Source organism: Cherax quadricarinatus, chromosome 57 (assembly GCF_038502225.1).
Source record: "Cherax quadricarinatus isolate ZL_2023a chromosome 57, ASM3850222v1, whole genome shotgun sequence".
In the NCBI taxonomy this organism is placed as follows: domain Eukaryota; kingdom Metazoa; phylum Arthropoda; class Malacostraca; order Decapoda; family Parastacidae; genus Cherax; species Cherax quadricarinatus.
The window spans coordinates 20,235,281-20,259,551 of record NC_091348.1 but is presented as its reverse complement, the minus strand read 5'-3'; the positions used below and the strand labels follow the sequence as shown (position 1 = coordinate 20,259,551).

Below are 24,271 nucleotides of genomic sequence, written 5' to 3'. Positions count from 1 at the left end.
CGTCTTACTCTTAATTCTTTCAATTATAACTCTACCATACACTTTACCAGGTACACTCAACAGACTTATCCCCCTATAATTTTTGCACTCTCTTTTATCCCCTTTGCCTTTATACAAAGGAACTATGCATGCTCTCTGCCAATCCCTAGGTACCTTACCCTCTTCCATACATTTATTAAATAATTGCACCAACCACTCCAAAACTATATCCCCACCTGCTTTTAACATTTCTATCTTTATCCCATCAATCCCGGCTGCCTTACCCCCTTTCATTTTACCTACTGCCTCACGAACTTCCCCCACACTCACAACTGGCTCTTCCTCACTCCTACAAGATGTTATTCCTCCTTGCCCTATACACGAAATCACAGCTTCCCTATCTTCATCAACATTTAACAATTCCTCAAAATATTCCTTCCATCTTCCCAATACCTCTAACTCTCCATTTAATAACTCTCCTCTCCTATTTTTAACTGACAAATCCATTTGTTCTCTAGGCTTTCTTAACTTGTTAATCTCACTCCAAAACTTTTTCTTATTTTCAACAAAATTTGTTGATAACATCTCACCCACTCTCTCATTTGCTCTCTTTTTACATTGCTTCACCACTCTCTTAACTTCTCTCTTTTTCTCCATATACTCTTCCCTCCTTGCATCACTTCTACTTTGTAAAAAACTTCTCATATGCTAACTTTTTCTCCCTTACTACTCTCTTTACATCATCATTCCACCAATCGCTCCTCTTCCCTCCTGCACCCACTTTCCTGTAACCACAAACTTCTGCTGAACACTCTAACACTACATTTTTAAACCTACCCCATACCTCTTCGACCCCATAATATATATATATATATATATATATATATATATATATATATATATATATATATACAGCTTCTCCTCACTTAGAAATGTGCTTGTTTACTGACAACTCGGACTTACGACAGGCTTTCTAACCAGTATGCATGCCTAAATAATGTATATTAGAGCTGATATCCTTTATTCTGTATATTACAATATACAGTACACTACTCTATAAATGTATAAAAATATACTAAAAATGTTATAAATGGTGCAAAGGTGACATTAAAACAATATCAAAGATGGTTGACACAAACCCACTACCATTATAGTATGCTCCTCACTTAGCAACAAATTCGTTTACCAGCGTGGTCTTAGGAATGGTACTCCGTCGCTTAGTGAGGAGAGGCTGTATTTACACTATTCCTCTGCCAAATGCTCCCATATATACTGTTCTTCTGTTCCCCCAACACTAGTCTTGATGTGTGTGGACGGTCTTGCTCCCCCAACACTGGACTTCGTGTGTGTGGATGGTCTTGTTCCTCCAACACTGGACTTCGTGTGTATGGATGGTCTTGTTGTTCTGACACTGGTCTTCGTGTGTATGGATGGTCTTGTTCTTCTGACACTGATCTTCGTGTGTGTGGATGGTCTTGTTCTTCTGACACTGGTCTTCGTGTGTGTGGATGATCTTGCTCTCCCAACACTGGACTTCGTGTGTGTGGATGGTCTTGTTCCTCTGACATTTGACTTCGTGGGTATGGATGGTCTTGTTCCTCCAACACTGGACTTCGTGTGTGCTTATGCTGGACATGTTCCTTGGGAAGTGGGGCTGGAGGTTTCATGTTTGATGACATAGATCCTTGACTTGAACTTGATTTTATTTCATCAGGAGACTTGTAAGGGTAACTTAGCACCTCTTTACGAGTTGTCCTGCTTTCTGTATTCAATTTGGTTTTATGAGCTGATCTGATTTCAGCAGGTGACTTGCTCTGAGAAAATGACCTGCCATTTCTCCACAGCTTATTTACTTGAGATAACCTGCTTTTGGAAGTACTTTTATCTTCCTCTTGTAATGATTTTGCCTGATGTGTCTTGCCTCTGGCCTTGCAGGGTGACCTTTTCACACTACCTGACTCATTATGATCTTCTGGGGTTTTCTCCCGAACTCCTTTTGCCAAGCATCTTCCACTCGCCGAAGTGTTCTGATGAACATTCGGGATCACTATATTACTAAGGTTCGCAGAGCCTTCAGAGGCATAGTTCGCAGTGTTGATGGACACGCCCCCCGGGGCAGTAGAAACTCCAGCATTTCTGTAAGCAAATCTATTTTCGCTCATGTTTCCAGAGATCATTGTGCTCATATTAACAGGGCTGTCCTCATTAGTGTGGGTGGTGGAGGCTGAAAATCGTAGTGTTAGGAGACTGTGCCTACCCAGCCTCCAAGTGGTCCTTCGCTGAAGTTTGACCCGCCAGCCGTACTTGTGGTTACCCATGTACAGTCCAGCGCACACCACTGTCAACATCATCAAGGAACTGACACCTAGGATTAAGATTTGAATAGTGTTGTATTTCTGAACCATAGGCACACATTTCTGGGGGTCGTATTGTTCATATCCTTCACAAATGTTCACTTCTCCACTCACATAGCTCAATTCCAGAATTATATTTCTTTCTTTAATTAACCGATAAAAGTTTGAAAACTGCACTTCCCATCCATTGCACCATATTTTAGCTTCTAAGGTTTGTTCTTTGAACAAGAACTTCATATATGTACACTGTCTTGAGCAGTTGCTTGGGTTTAATTCGTCAAAAATTGTTTTATTGGCAGACAGAGAATTGACAGTGATAGCATGCTTAGTTTTGATAAGCTGCAAGTCTGTTTCATAGCCATAAGTGGAAAAATTAATTGTGTAATCTCCACCAAAGCGTAAGGCAATCGTGGATGGTGGTCCGCTATTCTGCAGGTGGATTGAACATGGCTCTGGTATAAGAGACCCTGCAACAGAAGATTAACCTATTATGGTAAATGATGTGGCAGCCCCTTCAGTATACATAATAAAAACTGACTACTTAAATGGGCGAACGAGAGGACATTGGGCATATTTACACAAGGCTTTACTGTTGAAGAACATAACAGTTCTTATAAGTTGTAATATAGATTGAGCACAAATAGCCCTTTACAAAGAAAACTATATATGTTATAAATTAGCCTACCAGCAGAACACAGGTGGAGTACAGCAGTTATAAGAGCAAAATATAGCAGGGAGGCCTTCATCCAGTGGGTGATGAGATGCACTATGTAGAGTTTATGAAGCTGTGGCACCAGACACACTGCATGGTACTAGTTGCAGGATGATGGTTTCCTCAGTAAACAGGATGTTTATATCTTTGTATATCCCGATATCAAGAATTATCACTTCTGGAAATCTCTTTCATCTCTCTCTCTCACATACACACACTTTTGTGCCTAAAAATACTATTATGAACAAGAGTACCTCCAAATGGGGTGTAGTGCCTGGCAGTGCTATGTACCTTACCTCACCATCAGCTGTATGATTATTAAGGAAAACCTTGTAGGTAGTAAAAACACAATCAGGCAATCTCTTAAAGATACCCTTTCGGGGATAGCTAAGTATATTTCATCACCATTTCTTTTAGGGTTCTCCGTGTGCCTAAAGAGTGTTACCGAATTAACTGTAGTGCTGCACAAAAGGAAGATGAGAGCAGTGAGGCTGAAGAGTGCTATGTTGGTGATGTTGTTTACTCTCTTCTGCAATACCTCTAATGGAAGAGATGAGAAAAATAGTTTAGTTACACCTTGTACCCTCAGCCATCTCTGCCTCACCTGTAATTACAGCAACACTTACTACTGTGCAACCTACATTTACAGACCCTTAAATTCCAATATTAACCCTGACCTAAAATGCTTTCTTCTCAGTTGTGACAGGACCCACAGGCATAACACCAGACACAAACATCTCTATGATATTCCCCGTGTCCGGCTAAACATTTACAAAAATTCAATGTACATAAGAGGACCTCAAATCTGGAACACCCTACCTGAAAACTCTAGAACTGCACACACATTCATCACTTTCAAAACTACCATTAGAAAGCATCTTATCTCCCTGATACACCCCGTCAGCTAACTACATGAAAACCGCCTAGTCTCTTTTATCATACACGCAAAAAACAACCTAGACCTCCCCTCGATATCTATGATTCCCCCACAATTCGCACTTACACTAACCCAATTGACTATAAACACAGAAATACGAAACTCAAAATAATGAATCTTAACTAGTCATAAGTTTGCCTGTGATACTCCAATATAGAAACTATGTATTGTACCAAAACAAAATCATTTACATTGCTAAATTAACAAACTGTGATGTAGTTACTTAGCCTTAATACCAACTTGCTCCATAATCTGTAACAATATAGAGTTTTGAATTAATCTTACTCTGCCTGATATTCCTAGTCATGCTAGGTGTGATAGTGGCCCTCTCTGTAATTAGTATTTTATAATATGTAAACCACACAATATCCTATAGTATGTATACCCCGCATTGTAATCTTTATAGAGAATAAACTTGATTTGATTTGATTTGAACAAAGCACAAGTGAATATAGGATATGCATAAGTTCTGCCCTGGTGAGTAGTTTACATTAATGAAGTGTGATTGCTTTTCTCAAATGAAGCCTAGGAAAAAAATTAATTTTAATGTGCTTGCACCATCGTTGGTAACAAAATTTTAAATAGGTCATGAACTCTGAGATACGAATACACTTGTGTCCTCACAGTGCCCCGTGGCCTGGTGGTAAAAGCTCTTGCTTCACTCAGTGAGGGTCCAGGCTCGATTCCCGGCAAAGGGGTGGAAACATCGAACATGTTTCCTTACACCAGTTGTCTATGTTCACCATCAGTAAAATGGGTACCTGGGTGTTAGTCGACTGGTGTGAGTCGAATCCTGGAACAAAACTGACCTAATTTGCCCAAAATGCTCAGCATAACAAGGGGCTTTCTGTGTAGTAGTATATCATTGATGTCAGCTAGGACTGTATACCTTGTACATTACTTGTAGTACATAAAGATACTGTATTATTATTTAGTCCCCTGAAAGGAGTACAGTGGGGTGATAAGATTTAAGCATATTTCTTGAGGCAGTAGGTAAATTGAAAGGGGGTAAGGCAGCCGGGATTCATGGGATAAAGATAGAAATGTTAAAAGCAGGTGGGGATATAGTTTTGGAGTGGTTGGTGCAATTATTTAATAAATGTATGGAAGAGGGTAAGGTACCTAGGGATTGGCAGAGAGCATGCATAGTTCCTTTGTATAAAGGCAAAGGGGATAAAAGAGAGTGCAAAAATTATAGGGGGATAAGTCTGCTGAGTTGTAGGTAGTAGGTTGGTAGACAGCAACCGCCCACGGAGGTACTACCGTCCTGCCAAGTGAGTGTAAAACGAAAGCCTGTAATTGTTTTACATGATGGTAGGATTGCTGGTGTCTTTTGTCTGTCTCATAAATATGCAAGATTACAGGTAAGTCTTGCTACTTCTACTTACACTTAGGTCACACTACACATACATGTACAAGCATATATATACACACCCCTCTGGGTTTTCTTCTATTTTCTTTCTAATTCTTGTTCTTGTTTATTTCCTCTTATCTCCATGGGGAAGTGGAACAGAATTCTTCCTCTGTAAGTCATGCGTGTTGTAAGAGGCGACTAAAATGCCGGGAGCAAGGGGCTAGTAACCCCTTCTCCTGTATATATTACTAAATTTAAAAGGAGAAACTTCAGTTTTTTCTTTTGGGCCACCCCACCTCAGTGGGATACGGCTGGTACGTTGAAAGAAGAAGAAGTCTGCTGAGTATACCTGGTAAAGTGTATGGTAGAGTTATTATTGAAAGAATTAAGAGTAAGACGGAGAATAGGATAGCAGATGAACAAGGAGGCTTTAGGAAAGGTAGGGGGTGTGTGGACCAGGTGTTTACAGTGAAACATATAAGTGAACAGTATTTAGATAAGGTTAAAGAGGTCATTGTGGCATTTATGGATTTGGAAAAGGCGTATGACAGGGTGGATAGGGGGGCAATGTGGCAGATGTTGCAAGTGTATGGTGTAGGAGGTAGGTTACTGAAAGCAGTGAAGAGTTTTTACGAGGATAGTGAAGCTCAAGTTAGAGTATGTAGGAAAGAGGGAAATTATTTCCCAGTAAAAGTAGGCCTTAGACAAGGATGTGTGATGTCACCGTGGTTGTTTAATATATTTATAGATGGGGTTGTAAGAGAAGTAAATGCGAGGGTCTTGACAAGAGGCGTGGAGTTAAAAGATAAAGAATCACACACAAAGTGGGAGTTGTCACAGCTGCTCTTTGCTGATGACACTGTGCTCTTGGGAGATTCTGAAGAGAAGTTGCAGAGATTGGTGGATGAATTTGGTAGGGTGTGCAAAAGAAGAAAATTAAAGGTGAATACAGGAAAGAGTAAGGTTATGAGGATAACAAAAAGATTAGGTGATGAAAGATTGAATATCAGATTGGAGGGAGAGAGTATGGAGGAGGTGAATGTATTCAGATATTTGGGAGTGGACGTGTCAGCGGATGGGTCTATGAAAGATGAGGTGAATCATAGAATTGATGAGTTAAAAAGAGTGAGTGGTGCACTTAGGAGTCTGTGGAGACAAAGAAATTTGTCCGTGGAGGCAAAGAGGGGAATGTATGAGAGTATAGTTTTACCAACGCTCTTATATGGGTGTGAAGCATGGGTGATGAATGTTGCAGCGAGGAGAAGGCTGGAGGCAGTGGAGATGTCATGTCTGAGGGCAATGTGTGGTGTGAATATAATGCAGAGAATTCGTAGTTTGGAAGTTAGGAGGAGGTGCGGGATTACCAAAACTGTTGTCCAGAGGGCTGAGGAAGGGTTGTTGAGGTGGTTCGGACATGTAGAGAGAATGGAGCGAAACAGAATGACTTCAAGAGTGTATCAGTCTGTAGTGGAAGGAAGGCGGGGTAGGGGTCGGCCTAGGAAAGGTTGGAGAGAGGGGGTAAAGGAGGTTTTGTGTGCGAGGGGCTTGGACTTCCAGCAGGTATGCGTGAGCGTGTTTGATAGGAGTGAATGGAGACAAATGGTTTTTAATACTTGACGTGCTGTTGGAGTGTGAGCAAAGTAACATTTATGAAGGGGTTCAGGGAAACCGGCAGGCCGGACTTGAGTCCTGGAGATGGGAAGTACAGTGCCTGCACTCTGAAGGAGGAGTGTTAATGTTGCAGTTTAAAAACTGTAGTGTAAAGCACCCTTCTGGCAAGACAGTGATGGAGTGAATGATGGTGAAAGTTTTTCTTTTTCGGGCCACCCTGCCTTGGTGGGAATCGGCCAGTGTGATAATAATAAAAAAATTCTTTTTAAAAGCATAAATAAAGAGAATGCAAATAATGAGTTTAATATAACAATGGATTAAAATGAGGAAAAAAATATTTTAAGTGAATATTGTTATGAAGTGGTATAATAACATATATTTATAGAAGACTGGTACAAACTGATTTTTTGGTAATTTTTAAAATTAGGCTAAACAGATACATTAACAACAATCATTGTGTGTATGAAGGACCAACCTTTCATTGGCCAACACATTTTACTGCATTTTACATTACATTTTCATGACAGGATGAGGAGGTGGATCTAGCTGTGGGGCAGCACAACTGAGGTTGCATAGAGCTGCCTGTAAGATGCTGCAAATCTACAACAGCATCCTCATCATCTCTCCTCACCTGCCCAGGAAAGTCATACTATACTACTCTGGTGTCAACAGAATCCCTGGAAGAATCTTGGAACTCGCCATTTTCTATTGAGGTGCAGCAATTGGATGCGCTAAGTGATCCGAGCTATGCTTACATAACTAACTCCAGACTTAGCATAGCTGCCATGAAATTTGTAAGTGGCACGCATATAGACATTGTAAACTCTGAAATAGCCTCCCTGGAGAGTGTGGTGATTGGTGCTAACGCCTCCATCACCTCCTCTAGCCGCATCATACCAGAGCAGGAACGTATGGATGTTAATAATCTGGGGAAGCTGATGCTGTTAAAAACTAAACTCATCACAACTAATCCCCAGGCTATCAATATACTGCCAGGTGGGAACCTCAGCCTAGTATCACCACAGGAGAAAAATAATTTATTTGATTACAGCAACTACGAAAAGGCGCAGCACGATTGACCTAATTCAACAAGACCTTTAGAAAATGCCCATATTGGTAAAATGATGTTCCCTGACCTGTTCACAGATCCCTAGTCCTCCCACACATCAGTACTTAATAAATGTGACCTTGCTGTGTTAATATTATGTTGTATAGCTAGCAGGGGTAATTTATGTCTGTGACTACTTTCATGTGGTGTCCCTGTTATCACAGATGCAAGAGAAAAACAAGTGTTATCCAGCCTAAGACATCCATGCTTCATCTGTTCTTACCTATTGTGAATTATTATTGAGAGTAAATTAGCACAGTGGGTCGCAGGACTGTAACTCCCTCAATGCCCACTCCCATCCATTTTCACAAAAAGCTAGATATGACATTAAATTAATAATTACAATATTAAAACCAGCTACTCTGGTAAATTAAAGTTGTAAACTGTATATAATTAGGCTTGCTGAGTACACAAAAGAAATTTGTATTACCACTTACAATTTAATTACTGTACATGGATCACACCACAACACCTGCCTGGCACCTAGACCCTACACTGGCCAGCTAGAGATCTAAATGCTAGGACTAATGGTGTGCTTCCCTGTGAGTGATGGAGGTATCCCTTATCTTCCACCATCCACACGTAATTCTTGAGGTCCCAGAAATTTCCTGTCCCAATTCTTCAGCAGGGTGCATTAACGTGGGTTCCTAATTACAAATTCAGGCCGAAACCCCCCAATTTGGCTCGGGAAACACCGGATTATTAGTAGAATTTCCCATGACAACTAGTGTTCACAAATTACAAATGGCGTCTCTTCAAGTGTCACTCCCCTGGCTGTTCTGCCTCCCCCCCTCACTCAAAATTTCTCAAAGGGTTGAAATGGCATCACATATTAACATGCAGTTATATTATTCATTTTATATGTTCTACATTTAGGAAATTATGTAAAAAATTTCCACATTACCAAAAACATTCATGAGCAAGAAATAGGCATTCTCATGGAAGGAGAAGCAGGTGATCTGAAGCTCAAGTCATGAGATGCTTTTTTATTCGGGTCTAGAGAAAGTGAAACATTGTGACTGTATTGGAAAAGTTATGACACTGAGTATAAGAGTGAAGTCTTCCTGTGAGATGGAGTATGAAGTAAAAAAAAAAATCCTATGTCATTAACTCTGTAAAATCTATCCCATGAGATATATTTTGACAGGAAAAACCATTTTGTGTTTGTTTTTGTTTGACAGGAAATCAATCATGTGTGATGGATGTGCTACATAAACGCAGTTCTTGCCTAATCTTGTAAAATGCCACACACTGCGGCATTATTCTGTCAAAAGATGTCTATGTGGATTACAATGTTATATAAAGGGAGCAACTCAGGGGCTGTGCCAGAAGTTCTGTGGGGAAGAGTTTAGCAAGGTGTTGCTGTCTGGTTGGACAGAAGGGAAGGGGGGTTGAACACCAGCTTTGAAGCAGCATTATTATTATTGTTTCTATTTCATTTAGGGAGCTGAGCAAATTTTTTTAGGAGCTGAAGTTTTTCCCCATCATGTTAGTGCTGCCCCTGGAGTAAGTGTGGTACATATAATTTTGATAAAAATAATTTTTACAATTCATTGTATTCTATAGGCCTACAACAAAGTAGGCCTATACTTTTTTTTTTTTCAACAAGTCGGTCGTCTCCCACCGAGGCAGGGTGACCCAAAAAGAAAGAAAATCCCCAAAAAGAAAATACTTTCATCATCATTCAACACTTTCACCTCACTCACACATAATCACTGTTTTTGCAAAGGTGCTCAGAACACAACAGTTTAGAAGCATATACGTATAAAGATACACAACATATCCCTCCAAACTGCTAATATCCCGAACCCCTCCTTTAGAGTGCAGGCATTGTACTTCCCATTTCCAGGATTCAAGTCCAGCTATATAAAGTAAAAGGAGATTTGTCAAGCCGTAACGGCTTGACAAATCTCCTGGAGGGCGAAACATTGCCACAATAAAAATGTCACATTAGTTACACTTGTGTCCTTTTACTTTACATAGTCGGTAATTCTACCAACATTATTACAATCTGTCAGACACTGCAACATAATAGGCCTATACATGTTGAAATTTGTCAACTTGGTGTATAGCAGTTTATTTCCTATTTTAAGATTGAAAGTATATTTGTAGAAATTATTATGATTATTATTACTTCTACATTCATGTGTGAGTGCTAAACCCACAAGGGTCATACAGCATCTAAGGGGAATGGGAAGAAATCTGGTTTGACGACCCAGGGAAGGAGAGCAGAGGTCAAATTCCTTGGATCAAAAGCCCCATCACTGGCTTCAAGGAGCCTCACTAGGAGACAGTCTGTAGAAAACCCTCTCAAAAATTTGTGTTAAGATTACATTCATGAAGAGGAAGAGGCGCTAAACACTTGAGGAAACACAGTGCTTGGGGAAGGGCAGGTGAATGATTGCAGTCGACCAAAAAAGTGCCAAACCAGTATGGGTCATACAACGCTGGCCAATCCTCATATCTTTTTAAAACCCTTCACCAGCATCAAGTCTTCTTTATGGAAAATTATTTTGTATCATTTAAATTTTATAACAAAACTTTTCTGGATAATTGATATTGTTGCAACGAGTGAAGAATAAAGATTTGAAGGAGTGGTGATGAACAGGGATATGGAATACAAAAAGAACATGGATTTGGAGGAGTGAAGAATGAGGATTTTGAGGAGAGTGAAGATGAAAGAAAAACATATCCAAAAGTTCTTAATTTTTATTTATAATTTACACGTTGAGGAATACACAAAAGTTGATTGAAATAAAACATACCCATATATGATAAACTAAAGCAAGGTTATACAAGCCACACAAACAACACAAAGAACTATCAAATAATACTTTTTCTGTAACTGTTCACTGGCTTATTATTGTTATATTTAGGGGAAGTGCTACATATGTAGGGGCTATACACTCCCAGGGATTTTTGAAGTTAAGGGCAGAATGGGAGAAAATCAAGATTAATAAAAAAAAAGGAAGTGCAGATCGTGTATGACATCAAGAGCCCCTTATCAGCATAAAGGAACCCTCCCTGGAGGAGTCTCCTACTTACAAACAAAAAGACCATGTTAATCTTTTTTTTTTTATACACAATGGTGCTTTAAAGATGTTGAAGGGATCTTCATCTAAAGAACTGGAGTTACTCTCCTTGGATTGAATCTGATTGCCCCCTATTCCCCAAAGCAGAGTATAACCCCTATGGTATTAGTACTTCCAATGAAATAAAGAGTGACAAACTTTAGAAAAAACAACACGGCCAGCGTGTTGAATATACACGTACATGTAACACAATTTAGTATTCAAAACAATGAAATTTGAACATACTAATTTTGAAGTAATGAGTACATGGCTGAGCAATCTTCAGCATAATATTCAGTGTTGAAATTGAGACATTATTAGTACTTTTTTGTGTTGCTTTTGAATAACTGGTAGGTATTAAGTATAGCTTGTTTGGTTAATTTTGGGTGATGAGATTTCTAAGTTGGGCCTTAAACTGATTTACAAGCAGGGGTCCTTTAGTGTGTTTTGGTAATGAATTCCAGACCTTTGGGCCCTTTATGTGCATAGCATTTTAGCACAGGGAGAGATGGATACGAGGGATATCAAAGAGTGATTTGTGTTTTGTATCATGGTTGTGTGTTTTGTTGTAGTTATCAAGTAGGAGTTTGAGAGGAGAGTTCTGTGTATGTAGTAGGCACAATAAGTGTGGATGTTGCAGAGGAGTATGCTGTCTATTTACAGGATTTTGTAATCAATTGCACTGCAGTTTTTGTTAGGTTATTAATGGTTTAAGGTGATTTGCTGTGGTTGAGCCCCATACACAAATACCATGAGTGAGGTAAGGGTAGACGAGAGTGGTATAGTGCAAGAAGAGCTGATCGGGGTACATAGTACCATGTTTTTGAGATGATGCTTACTGTTTTGGAGACTTTCTTGGATATTTGCTGTATGTGAGTTTGGAATTTGAGATTGCAGTCGAGGTGGAGACCTAGAAATTTGCCCTCTATGTGTCTAGAAATAGGTGAACTATTTATCAGTATGTTAGCTGTACATTTGTAGCTCTGTTTCCAAACAGCATAAAATAGGTTAGGTCTATATGGAGGGTAAGTTCGTTGGTGGTCATCCAAGTAGATATTTTAGTAGTTCAGTATTTACAGTGTCTGTTAGTATGGTTGGGTTTGGGTAAGAGAAGACATAAGTAGTGTTATCTGCAAATAAAATGGGTTTAAGGAGTTTAGATGCATTTGGGAGGTCACAATCACTTTGAACCTTTTATCCATTGTTGACAGGAATATAACTGAACCATTGTTTTCACAAAAAGCATTTTAGACTATATGAATATATCCTTTGCCTTATACAAATTTAATTCACTTATAATTAATAATCTACTGTTCAACTATGAAATAATTACTATCCTACTGTACAACTATGATATAATACTTAGTGTTAAGTAGTCTGTAAGCCAATAATGTTAAGTTGGCCCATAATGCCTAGGCATAATAGAGGCTCTCTTTGCACTGCAACCCACTACTGTAAATATAAAATCTCAATGTACTGTTTGCAAAGACATAAAATAAATAAAAAAAAAATAAAATAAAAATGAGAAAGAGAACTGGGCCAAGGACACTCCCCTTTGGGACTCCAACAAGAACTGGTTGTAATGCACACAGGTCAGTGTGAGACAATAGAACCATTCTTATTATCCCAGACACCACCAGACATATGTATATACTGTACTAAGGTAAGAAAAAACAGTAAATATACCTTATGTAAAATGGGGTGGCTGCATAATGGATGTGTTCGATTATGGTAATGATACCAGATTTCATTTTGTTTTTAACAAATGCACTTTGGCAGAGTTACCCTTTATCAATGATGACACTGATTTACCTAATTTTAATACAAATGACCCCTTGCCATATAGTGATGATTATGATTGTTTTATGACAACAGGCCTTCACTTGATTCATGTCAACACAAGATCACTTTTTCCAAAATTGGCAAAGATTAGGATTCTAGCTAACAGAACTAGGGAGGCAGTTATATCCCTCTATGAATCCTGGTTGGATGATTCAGTGACTGATGACGAGATCAAAATAGAAGGTTACAAGATAAAACGCTTAGACAGGAATAGAAAAGGTGGTGGAATATATGCCTACATAAGAAATAACTTGGCCTACAATCCAAGACCTGATTTAAATGACAATAAACTGTAGATTTTATGGTTTGAAGTGTTGCTTCCCAAGACCAAACTTATCTTGAAATGACTCACGAAATCGTAATGACACGATTGCAAACAAACCATACCATGGGCGGGATTTGAACCCGCTGTCGGAGAGTCTCAAAACTCCAGACTCTCTGACAGCGGGTTCAAATCCCGCCTGTGGTATGGTTTATCTTGAAATGAAAATGAAAATGTTTATTTCCTTGCGAAGCTTACAATGTGTGGTTTACATATTATAAAATATTAATCACAAGGAAGGCCTCTAGCATGACTAGGCATTTCAGGCAGACTAATCCTAATTCTTACTCTATATTAACATAGGTTATGGAGCAGTACATTTTAATATACATTATTGCATACTAGGTAACTGAAGCGATCTTAGAAGGAACTAGTTACTGCCCTCCCACCCATGACCAGTTCTTAGAAGACTTTTGAAGAGTCTTGTCCGGAATTGAGAGCAATTATGAGACAGTAATACTGGGAGACTTCAATATCTATTTTCAACAGCAAAATAACAGGCTATGTAAAAGATATAAACAAATTCAAGGTCTAAATAGTTACTCAACTAATTAATACACCAACCCGGATCACACGGTTCTCAGCCACCCTAAGTGACCGCATACTTTGTAACCGCTCTGAGAACATTAGTCAGTCAGGCGTCATTACCACATGTCTTAGTGATCATTTCATCATTTACTGCACCAGGAAAATCACTATGAAACAGATAGACCTACACAAGACAATAAAATTGAAGTCAACTAGAAACTACAGAACTGGACAGTGGTAACAAGTTGCATTAACGTATATGATACCTAGGAAAAATTCAAAACGATGTTCACTGTCATCCTTGATAATATTGCACCAGTTAAAGAAGCTAGGATTAAACGAAGACCTGAACCCTGGATGACTACTGAGATATTAGATATGAAATTCAGAGACCAGTTGCTAAAAAGATTTAAATGCAAATAGACAGGATATTGCAGTACTAAATGAATTCCAAAGGGTGAGGAACAGTGCAGAGGCTTGTAAAGGAAGCAAAGGCAAGGCAGTGTTGCTCAAAAATTGAAGAGTACACAAATAACCCCAGAAAGCTCTGGCAACAACTAAAATAGTTGGGATATAGCCATAAACCCATAGATAGATCTAACGTAGTACTAAATATCGATAATAAGGTATGCCACAAAACAACCAAAGTGGCAAATTGTTTTAATTCATATTACACAACTGTCTCATCAACATTAGTAAGTAAACTACAGGCTGCATCAAATACCTTTAACACAGATTCTGATAAGTTTGAAACATACTATACCAATAAATGGGTAATCCCAAACAGTTGTCAACTAGTAAGTGTATCTCACGACTTTGTGCAGAAAGAACTAAGCAGGTTAAATGCAACTAAGAGCACTGGCCCAGATAACATCCCGTCTAAGCTCCTAAAAGATGGTGCCTCTGAACGACAGTCCCTGTTAATCACATAATAAATTTGTCCATCACTAATACTGTACCAGAAGGGTTCAAGGAAGCCAGAGTTACTCCTGTCTTCAAGAAAAATAGTAGGTCTGATGTCAGCAACTACATATAGGCCTGTTAGTATACTTAAGTGTAATATCCAAAATTCTAGAGAGGGCAGTATACTGTCAAGTACATAGTTAAGTACCTTAATGACAACAACATTCTTCATAGTTACCAATCAGGCTTTAGTAGATCTTACTCAACTGACACCTCCCTGAAATGTCAATAGGGAACCTCATAGGAATGGTAACCTTACACTTGCAAAAGGTCTTTGATACTCTCAACCACAATATATTACGTAAGAAACTTCAAGCTATCGGCATAGGTTCCACAGACTGGTTTAAGTCCTATCTTAGCAACAGGAAACAAATTGTCAAAATCAACAAAACAGAATCAGAACCCCTGCTGATAGCATGTGGAGGTCCCTAGCATTCTGGGTCCTTTATTATTTCTATGTTATGTAAACGACATGCCCATCAGTGTCAAGTGCAAACTCCTACTGTATGTGGATGACAGTGCTCTGTTAGTGTCAGCTAATGTAATAATGCTGGAACTGAAGTCCTACAACAAACTAGTATCATTATGCCTCGGAAAAATGGAAACCATACTCTTTGGCATGAAACATAAACTGAGAAGGGTAAATAATTTTAATATCCGGTGTAATGGGGAACTCATCACTTCAGTTTCCTCAGTAAAATATCTGAGAATCCCCTTTGACCCATGCATGTCAGGAAAATTGATAGGGAACAGGGTAGTATAGAAAGCGAATGCCAGACTGAAGTTCCTCTACAGACAAGCACAGTGTCTACCGCAGGGGTGGGCAAACTTTTCACTGCAGGGGCCACATTCAGAAATTCACAATTTTAAAGGGCTGCATAGTATATTAAGTAAATAATTAATATTTAAAATAGGCAAAATAAAAGGTTTTAAAAGAAAAAAAGAAATTAATTTTTTAATCAAGTACAGTGGAACCCCGATTTTCGTACTTAAACTGTTCCAGAAGGTCATTCTAAATCCGAAACGTGCGAAAACCGAAGTAATATTTCCCATAAGAAGTGAATGTTTTCAGATATTTGGGAGTTGACGTGTCAGCGGATGGATTTATGAAGGATACGGTTAATCATAGAATTGATGAAGGAAAAAAGGCGAGTGGTGCGTTGAGGTACATGTGGAGACAAATAACGTTATCTATGGAGGCAAAGAAGGGAATGTATGAAAGTACAGTAGTACCAACACTCTTATATGGGTGTGAAGCTTGGGTTGTAAATGCTGCAGCAAGGAGGCGGTTGGAGGCAGTGGAGATGTCCTGTCTAAGGGCAATGTGTGGTGTAAATATTATGCAGAAAATTTGGAGTGTGGAAATTGGGAGAAGGTGTCGAGTTAATAAAAGTATTAGTCAGAGGGCTGAAGAGGGGTTGCTGAGGTGGCTTGGTCATTTAGAGAGAATGAATCAAAGTAGAATGACATGGAGAGAGTATAAATCTGTAGGGGAAGCAAGGCGGGGTAGGGGTCATCCTCGAAAAGGTTGGAGGGAGGGAGTAAAGGAGGTTTTGTGGGATAGGGGCTTGGACTTCCAGCAAGCATGGGTGAGCGTGTTAGGAGTGAATGGAGACGAATGGTATTTGGGACCTGGCGAGCTGTTGGAGTGTGAGCAGGGTAATATTTAGTGAAGGGATTCAGGGAAACCGGTTATTTTTATATAGCCGGACTTGAGTCCTGGAAATGGGAAGTACATACAATGCCTGCACTTTAAAGGAGGGGTTTGGGATACTGGCAGTTTGTAGGGATGTGTTGCGTATCTTTATAAGTATATGCTTCTGAACTGTTGTATTCTGAGCACCTCTGCAAAAACAGTGATTATGTATGAGCGAAGTGAAAGTGTTGAATGATGATGAAAGTATTTTCTTTTTGGGGATTTTCTTTCTTTTTTGGGTCACCCTGCCTCGGTGGGAGACGGCAGACTTATTAAAAAAAAAATTAATACGTTTCAGACACCCAAAAATATTAACAAAAAATACATTTTTTAAAGAATAACTATAGTTTTTACATACAGAAAACAATGAGCAATAATTTTTTTTTTTAAACAAGTCGGCCGTCTCCCACCAAGGCAAGGTGACCCAAAAAGAAAGAAAATCCCCAAAAAGAAAATACTTTCATCATCATTCAACACTTTCACCTCACTCACACATAATCACTGTTATTGCAGAGGTGCTCAGAACACAACAGTTTAGAAGTATATACATATAAAGATACACAACATATCCCTCCAAACTGCTAATATCCCGAACACCTCCTTTAGAGTGCAGACACTGTACTTCCCACTTCCAGGACTCAAGTCTGGCTACATAAAAATAACCGGTTTCCCTGAATCCCTTCACTGAATATTACCCTGCTCACACTCCAACAGCTTGCCAAGTCCCAAATACCATTCGACTCCATTCACTCCTATCGAACACACTCATGCACGCCTGCTGGAAGTCCAAGCCCCTCGCCCACAAAACCTCCCTTACCCCTTCCTTCCAACCTTTTTGAGGACGACCCCTACCCGGCTTTCTTTCCCATACAGATTTAAATGCTCTCCATGTCATTCTACTTTGATCCATTCTCTCTAAATGACCAAACCACCTCAACAACCCCTCTTCAGCCCTCTGACTAATACTTTTATTAACTCCACACCTTCTCCTAATTTCCACACTCCGAATTTTCTGCATAATATTTACACCACACATTGCCCTTAGACAGGACATCTCCACTGCATCCAACCGCCTCCTCGCTGCTTGCATTCACAACCCAAGCTTCACACCCATATAAGAGTGTTAGTACTACTATACTTTCATACATTTCCTTCTTTGCCTGCATAGATAACGTTTTTTGTCTCCACATATACCTCAACGCACCACTCACCTTTTTTCCCTCATCAATTCTATGATTAACCTCATCTTTCATAAATCCATCCGCCGACACGTCAACTCCCAAGTACAGTGGACCCCCGGCATACGATATTAATCCGTTCCTGAGAGCTCACCGTATGCCGAAATTATCATAAGGCAAATTAATTTTCCCCATAAGAAATAATGGAAATCAAATCAATCCGTGCAAGACACCACAAAGTATGAAAAAAAAAATTTTACCACATGAAATATTAATTTTAATATACACAAACTGACACTTATCTTTATTGAAGATCTGGTGATGATTGATGGGATGGGAGGAGGGGAGTGTGTGGAAGCTGTTAATGTTTAGAGGGGGAATCCCCTTCCATTAGGACTCTAGGTAGCACGTCCTTTTCCAGGGTTACTTCCTTTCTTCTTTTAATGCCACTAGGACCAGCTAACCATGGTGCAGCAACAGCTGATTTTGGTGCAGCAGCAGCTGACTGTGGTGCAGCAACAGATGACGGTGGTGTAGCAGCAGCTGACTGTGGTGCAGCAGCAGCAGCTGACTGTGGTGCAACAGCAACTCACCGTGGTTCAGCAACAGCTGACCATGGTGCAGCAACAGCTGACTGTGGTGCAGCAACAGCTGATGGTGGTACAGCAACAGCTGACAGTGGTACAGCAGCAGCTGACTGTGGTGCAGCAACAACTGATGGTGGTGCAGCAACAGCTGACCGTGGTACGATAGTATGTATTTCCCACCATTTTTACATATGATCGCCTAAGATATGGTATCTCCTGCTATCTGTTTTTCGTTTATCCACACCAATAACAGTCTCTCAACATCTTCGAGGACTTGCGATGTTTCGAAAACAAACTTGCACCTTTTGCAAGAACAGCTTCCTTGATTGCCGTTTTGTTGGCCACAATAGTAGCGATGGTTGATTGGGGTTTGGTATACAACCTGGCCAGCTCCGAGACATGCACTCCACTTTTGTACTTAGCAATTATCTCTTTCTTCATTTCCATAGTAATTTTCACCTTTTTTACTGCACGGTTGGCACTAGAAGCTTTCTTGGGGCCCATGGTGACTTATTTTGCAGGTTTTATTTTAGTTTTTTATTATCACACTGGATGATTCCCACCAAGGCAGGGTGGCCCGAAAAAGAAAAACTTTCAGCATCATTCACTCCATCACTGTCTTGCCAGAAGGGTGCTTTACACTACAGTTTTTAAACTGCAACATTAACACCCCTCCTTCAGAGTGCAGGCACTGTACTTCCCATCTCCAGGACTCAAGTCCAGCCTGCCGGTTTCCCTGAACCCCTTCATAAATGTTACTTTGCTCACATTCCAACAGCACGTCAAGTATTAAAAACCGTTTGTCTCCATTCACTCCTATCAAACACGCTCACGCATGCCTGCTGGAAGTCCAAGCCCCTAGCACACAAAACCTCCTTTACCCCCTCCCTCCAACCTTTCCTAGGCCGACCCCTACCCCGCCTTCCTTCCACTACAGACTGATACACTCTTGAAGTCACTCTGTTTCGCTCCATTCTCTCTACATGTCCGAACCACCTCAACAACCCTTCCTCAGCCCTCTGGACAACAGTTTTGGTAATCCCGCACCTCCTCCTAACTTCCAAACAACGAATTCTCTGCATTATATTCACACCACACATTGCCCTCAGACATGACATCTCCACTGCCTCCAGCCTTCTCCTCGCTGCAACATTGATCACCCATGCTTCACACCCATATAAGAGCGTTGGTAAAACTATACTCTCATACATTCCCCTCTTTGCCTCCAAGGACAAAGTTCTTTGTCTCCACAGACTCCTAAGTGCACCACTCACCCTTTTCCCCTCATCAATTCTATGATTCACCTCATCTTTCATAGACCCATCCGCTGACACGTCCACTCCCAAATATCTGAATACATTCACCTCCTCCATACTCTCTCCCTCCAATCTGATATCCAATCTTTCATCACCTAATCTTTTTGTTATCCTCATAACCTTACTCTTTCCTGTATTCACTTTTAATTTTCTTCTTTTGCACACCCTACCAAATTCATCCACCAATCTCTGCAACTTCTCTTCAGAATCTCCCAAGAGTACGGTGTCATCAGCAAAGAGCAACTGTGACAACTCCCACTTTATGTGTGATTATCTTTTAACTCCACGCCTCTTGACAAGACCCTCGCATTTACTTCTCTTACAACCCCATCTATAAATATATTAAACAACCACAGTGACATCACACATCCTTGTCTAAGGCCTACTTTTACTGGGAAATAATTTCCCTCTTTCCTACATATTCTAACTTGAGCCTCACTATCCTCGTAAAAACTCTTCACTGCTTTCAGTAACCTACCTCCTACACCATACACCTGCAACATCTGCCACACTGCCCCCCTATCCACCCTGTCATACGCCTTTTCCAAATCCATAAATGCCACAAAGACCTCTTTAGCCTTATCTAAATAATGTTCACTTATACGTTTCACTGTAAACACCTGGTCTACACACTCCCTACCTTTCCTAAAGCCTCCTTGTTCATCTGCTATCCTATTCTCCGTCTTACTCTTAATTCTTTCAATAATAACTCTACCATACACTTTACCAGGTACACTCAACAGACTTATCCCCCTATAATTTTTGCACTCTCTTTTGTCCCCTTTGCCTTTATACAAAGGAACTATGCATGCTCTCTGCCAATCCCTAGGTACCTTACCTTCTTCCATACATTTATTAAATAATTGCACCAACCACTCCAAAACTATATCCCCACCTGCTTTTAACATTTCTATCTTTATCCCATCAATCCCGGCTGCCTTACCCCCTTTCATTTTACCTACTGCCTCACGAACTTCCCCCACACTCACAACTGGCTCTTCCTCACTCCTACAAGATGTTGTTCCTCCTTGCCCTATACACGAAATCACAGCTTCCCTATCTTCATCAACATTTAACAATTCCTCAAAATATTCCCTCCATCTTCCCAATACCTCTAACTCTCCATTTAATAACTCTCCTCTCCTATTTTTAACTGACAAATCCATTTGTTCTCTAGGCTTCCTTAACTTGTTAATCTCACTCGAAAACTTTTTCTTATTTTCAACAAAATTTGTTGATAACATCTCACCCACTCTCTCATTTGCTCTCTTTTCACATTGCTTCACCACTCTCTTAACCTCTCTCTTTTTCTCCATATACTCTTCCCTCCTTGCATCACTTCTACTTTGTAAAAACTTCTCATATGCTAACTTTTTCTCCCTTATTTTGCAGGTACAATCACTAAAAACGCTGTGATAATATGAAATGTACCGATTGTATGTGTGGATGCGACCGCACTGGCTGGCTTGTAAACACTGGCACACACGGGGCAGCTGAGGACACACGTGGGACGCATCCCGGACGAATCGCGTGTGGCGGGTTTTTTAACGTGTGGCGAGGCAAAATTTTTGCGTTAAAATGTATCGTATGCCAGATTTAACGTATACCAATGCCATCGTATGCCGGGGGTCCACTGCATCTGAAAGCATTCACTTCTTCCATACTCCTCCTCCCCAACTTGATATCCAATTTTTCTTTATCTAAATCATTTGATACCCCTCAACACCTTACTCTTTTTCTATGTTCACTTTCAACTTTCTACTTTTACACACACTCCCAAACTCATCCACTAACCTTTGCCATTTTTCTTCAGAATCTCCCATAAACACAGTATCATCAGCAAAAAGCTATTGTGTCAATTCCCATTTTGTATTTGATTCCCCATAATTTAATCCTACCCCTCTCCCGAACACCCTAGCATTTACTTCTTTTACAACCCTATCTATAAATATATTAAACAACCATGGTGACATTACACATCCCTGTCTAAGACCTACTTTTACCAGGAAGTAAAATGAAATGGATACATGAGCATTTAACATTACTTTTACCTTTACTGAAGACTCTTGTTGGCATATGGAAGGAGGAGAGTTTATTGTTTGGAGACAGGACAAAATACTTAAATATGATGCTATTATCAACTCTACGGCTTATTTATCTATCACAATTCATCTAATATGACATAATAAACAATATTAATAACATAGAAACATGATATATACTCTAGAATGAATAAAAGATGTCATTACATATATGACTAGTAGTGGTGTTGTTGTTGGGTTTATGAGGGCCACTGACAGCATAAGCCATATAATGGTGCATGGCCACCACCACTACACACACTACTAGTCACACTGAAACAATGTACGTAATTTATAAATACGAAATATTGTATAAAAACGTAATAGAGAATGTAAAGAAATAAAGTGGTTATTGTGGGGAATGTAAAGAAATAAAGTGGTTATTGAGATGCTGGCAGAGGTTTAGGGTGGTGGAAGATACACAGGGCAGCGTATGTTGTCAGTCTCCCTATATACCTCCAACAAAACTGGAAGATTTATTTTCGTGTCATCCTTTTTCTATCGCTTAATTGCTTAACTTACTTGCTACACTGTTAATGCTACACTTTATCACTGGCTGGCGCTATAGCCTTTATTGACTCCTGCTGCTTTAGTATTGTACATATTGTAGAATCACTGAAGAAGGCACATTCTCCCCTCTCTCTCAGCCCTTTACCAAAGGGCTGGTACTAGGAACTTTCTTTGGGCCCTTGATGGCTTATTTCATAGTCACAATCAATAAACAAGCACAAAAATTACAAAATGTTTCGGATGAATTCTCACTCAACCAGTGACAGAGCCAGACTGAAGCAGCGTCCTGGTGGGTGGACATGTCTGATACGTGTGATTCCAAAGACAAGATCCAAAATTTGAAGCAAAATTTCACACAAAAAAGTGTCTGAAATTCGAAAAGTCCGATATCCGGTGCATGCGAAATCCACGGTTCCACTGCACAGTATATGACTTGATCTTGGTGGGCCGCATGAAAACCTTTGGTGGTCTGCATGTGGCCCAGGCGCCATAGTTTGCCCACTGCTGGTCTACCTACTGAAGCTCACAGGACCCTATGTCTAGCCCTTATACAATGTCATATGGACTACGCTTGTTCTTCATGGTACTCTGCCTTGATAAAAAAAAACTGAAAGATAGACTGTACATCACCCAGAACAAAATAGTAAGATTCGTCCTGGACCTGGGTCCAAGAGAGCATATAGGCCAGGATGAATTACAACAATTTGATATGCTGAATATTTTTGAATATTGAAGTTAAATCAAGGTTATAAAATTGCTCACAAACAGTGTCTAGAATATCTTGCTGCCAATTTTGTCAAGGCTGGGAACCAAAGCACAACATTTTAGCACTGACAGTCGGTGTCCAGGCTTCAAACACCTTTTATTGTACAGCAATAAAAGAATGAAACAGACTGCCTGCACATGTGAAAGCCAGTCATAGCATAAACTAGTTCAAGAAGAGAGCCAAAAGGTGCCTAATGAATGTAGCGACAGAAAGGGAGGACAATGATTTTTTTATTTTTTTTAGCTCAAACACATATGTAAATATAAATAACTCATTTTACCTTATTCCTTGTATATCTCCTTCACAGTATAATAAGATATTATCTCCTTTATAGTATAATAATAAGGTATTAAAAGGACCCCAACGAAAATAAGTCATTTGTCTGACTTTTTTGGGTTATCCTAGGTTCTCTACACATATGCTGCTATGTATGATAATCTATGTAACTGTATTTGTGTACGGTATAGCTGAATAAACTTACTTAATCATTCAGCATGTAGTAGCCATCATTCAACGTGTTGTAGCCATCATTCATCATGTGATAGCCTTCATTCAGCATGTAGTAGTCATCATTCAGTGTGATGTAGCCATTATTCAACATGTGGTAGTCATCATTCAGCCAGCAACAAATGGAGAAGCCTAGTAGTTGCCGCTGATTTGTACTTGGAAGGCAGCTAAACCTAATACCCGTTTGTTGATAATGTGAACTATGTTGTGACCCCAGATTCTGCACACTACAAGCACCTTGTCATCTGAAACACAATATAATCACATTCATAACTGTACAATTTACATACAGTGGTACCTTGGTATATGTTCTTAATCTGTTCCAAGACCTTGGACTTATACCAAACTGGATGTATACCAAACAAATTTTCCTATAAGAAATATAGGGAAAACAATTAATCTGTTCCCATGAAAAAATCCTATTGTCATTGGCATGTATTATACATTGCTGAGGTTGTATAAAATAATTTAAACACTGCTTAATACTAAAATACATACATAAATACAAAAGAATTAGATGAAATAAATGCAAATTTAACCTCACTTTATTTTGCTGAAAAGAGTTGAGTTCCTACCGTTTTTCACAACTGTAGATACCGTTGTTCTCAGCATACACTATGCAGCAGCCAAGTCCTGGATGCACATGCCACCTTCAACAATTTCTTTTTTCACCTCCATGGTGATCCTAACCATTTTCTTCATTGCCTGGTTCTTCTCATTAACTTTCTTAGAACTCATGGTTAATGAATTTACTAAAAATTTATATGAAAAAACACAAAATCACATGAAAATTCACAGTTATAGTGGTTGTTCACCGAATGGTAGCAATGGGAATACTGACGCTAGTGG

General features: G+C 39.6%; 2 protein-coding genes across 3 annotated transcripts in view; both read right to left on the bottom strand.

The window, feature by feature from the left end:
- Positions 1-898: 898 nt before the first annotated feature.
- On the bottom strand, positions 899-23,535 carry LOC128693555 (protein IWS1 homolog). Of its 2 annotated transcripts, none has more exons than XM_053783316.2 (2): positions 3,019-3,366; positions 899-2,800 (listed from the first exon to the last, which is right to left on the bottom strand). In XM_053783316.2, the coding sequence occupies exons 1-2, from the start codon at positions 3,077-3,079 to the stop codon at positions 1,197-1,199; spliced, it is 1,665 nt and encodes a 554-aa protein (XP_053639291.2). In that variant the 5' UTR covers positions 3,080-3,366; the 3' UTR covers positions 899-1,196. The 2 variants fall into 2 exon arrangements, with proteins under 2 accessions (XP_053639291.2, XP_053639292.2); XM_053783317.2 differs by lacking the exon at positions 3,019-3,366 and adding an exon at positions 23,397-23,535 and having other exon boundaries at positions 906-2,800.
- LOC128693559 (sodium/potassium-transporting ATPase subunit beta) overlaps positions 10,749-24,271 on the bottom strand; it is a 34,453-nt gene continuing 20,930 nt past the window's right edge. The window contains exon 7 of the mRNA XM_053783330.2: positions 10,749-23,667. Within this exon, the coding sequence (XP_053639305.1) occupies positions 23,555-23,667 (113 nt within the window). The 3' untranslated portion in view covers positions 10,749-23,554. The remainder of the gene's footprint in view (positions 23,668-24,271) is intronic.

Coding starts and splice junctions, on each gene's coding strand:
- LOC128693555 (XM_053783316.2), bottom strand. CDS start 3,079: ATGAAGGCCTCCCTGCTATATTTTGCTCTTATAACTGCTGTACTCCAC. Junction 2,801..3,018: donor ACTCCACCTGTGTTCTGCTG/GTAGGCTAATTT, acceptor CTTCTGTTGCAG/GGTCTCTTATACCAGAGCCA.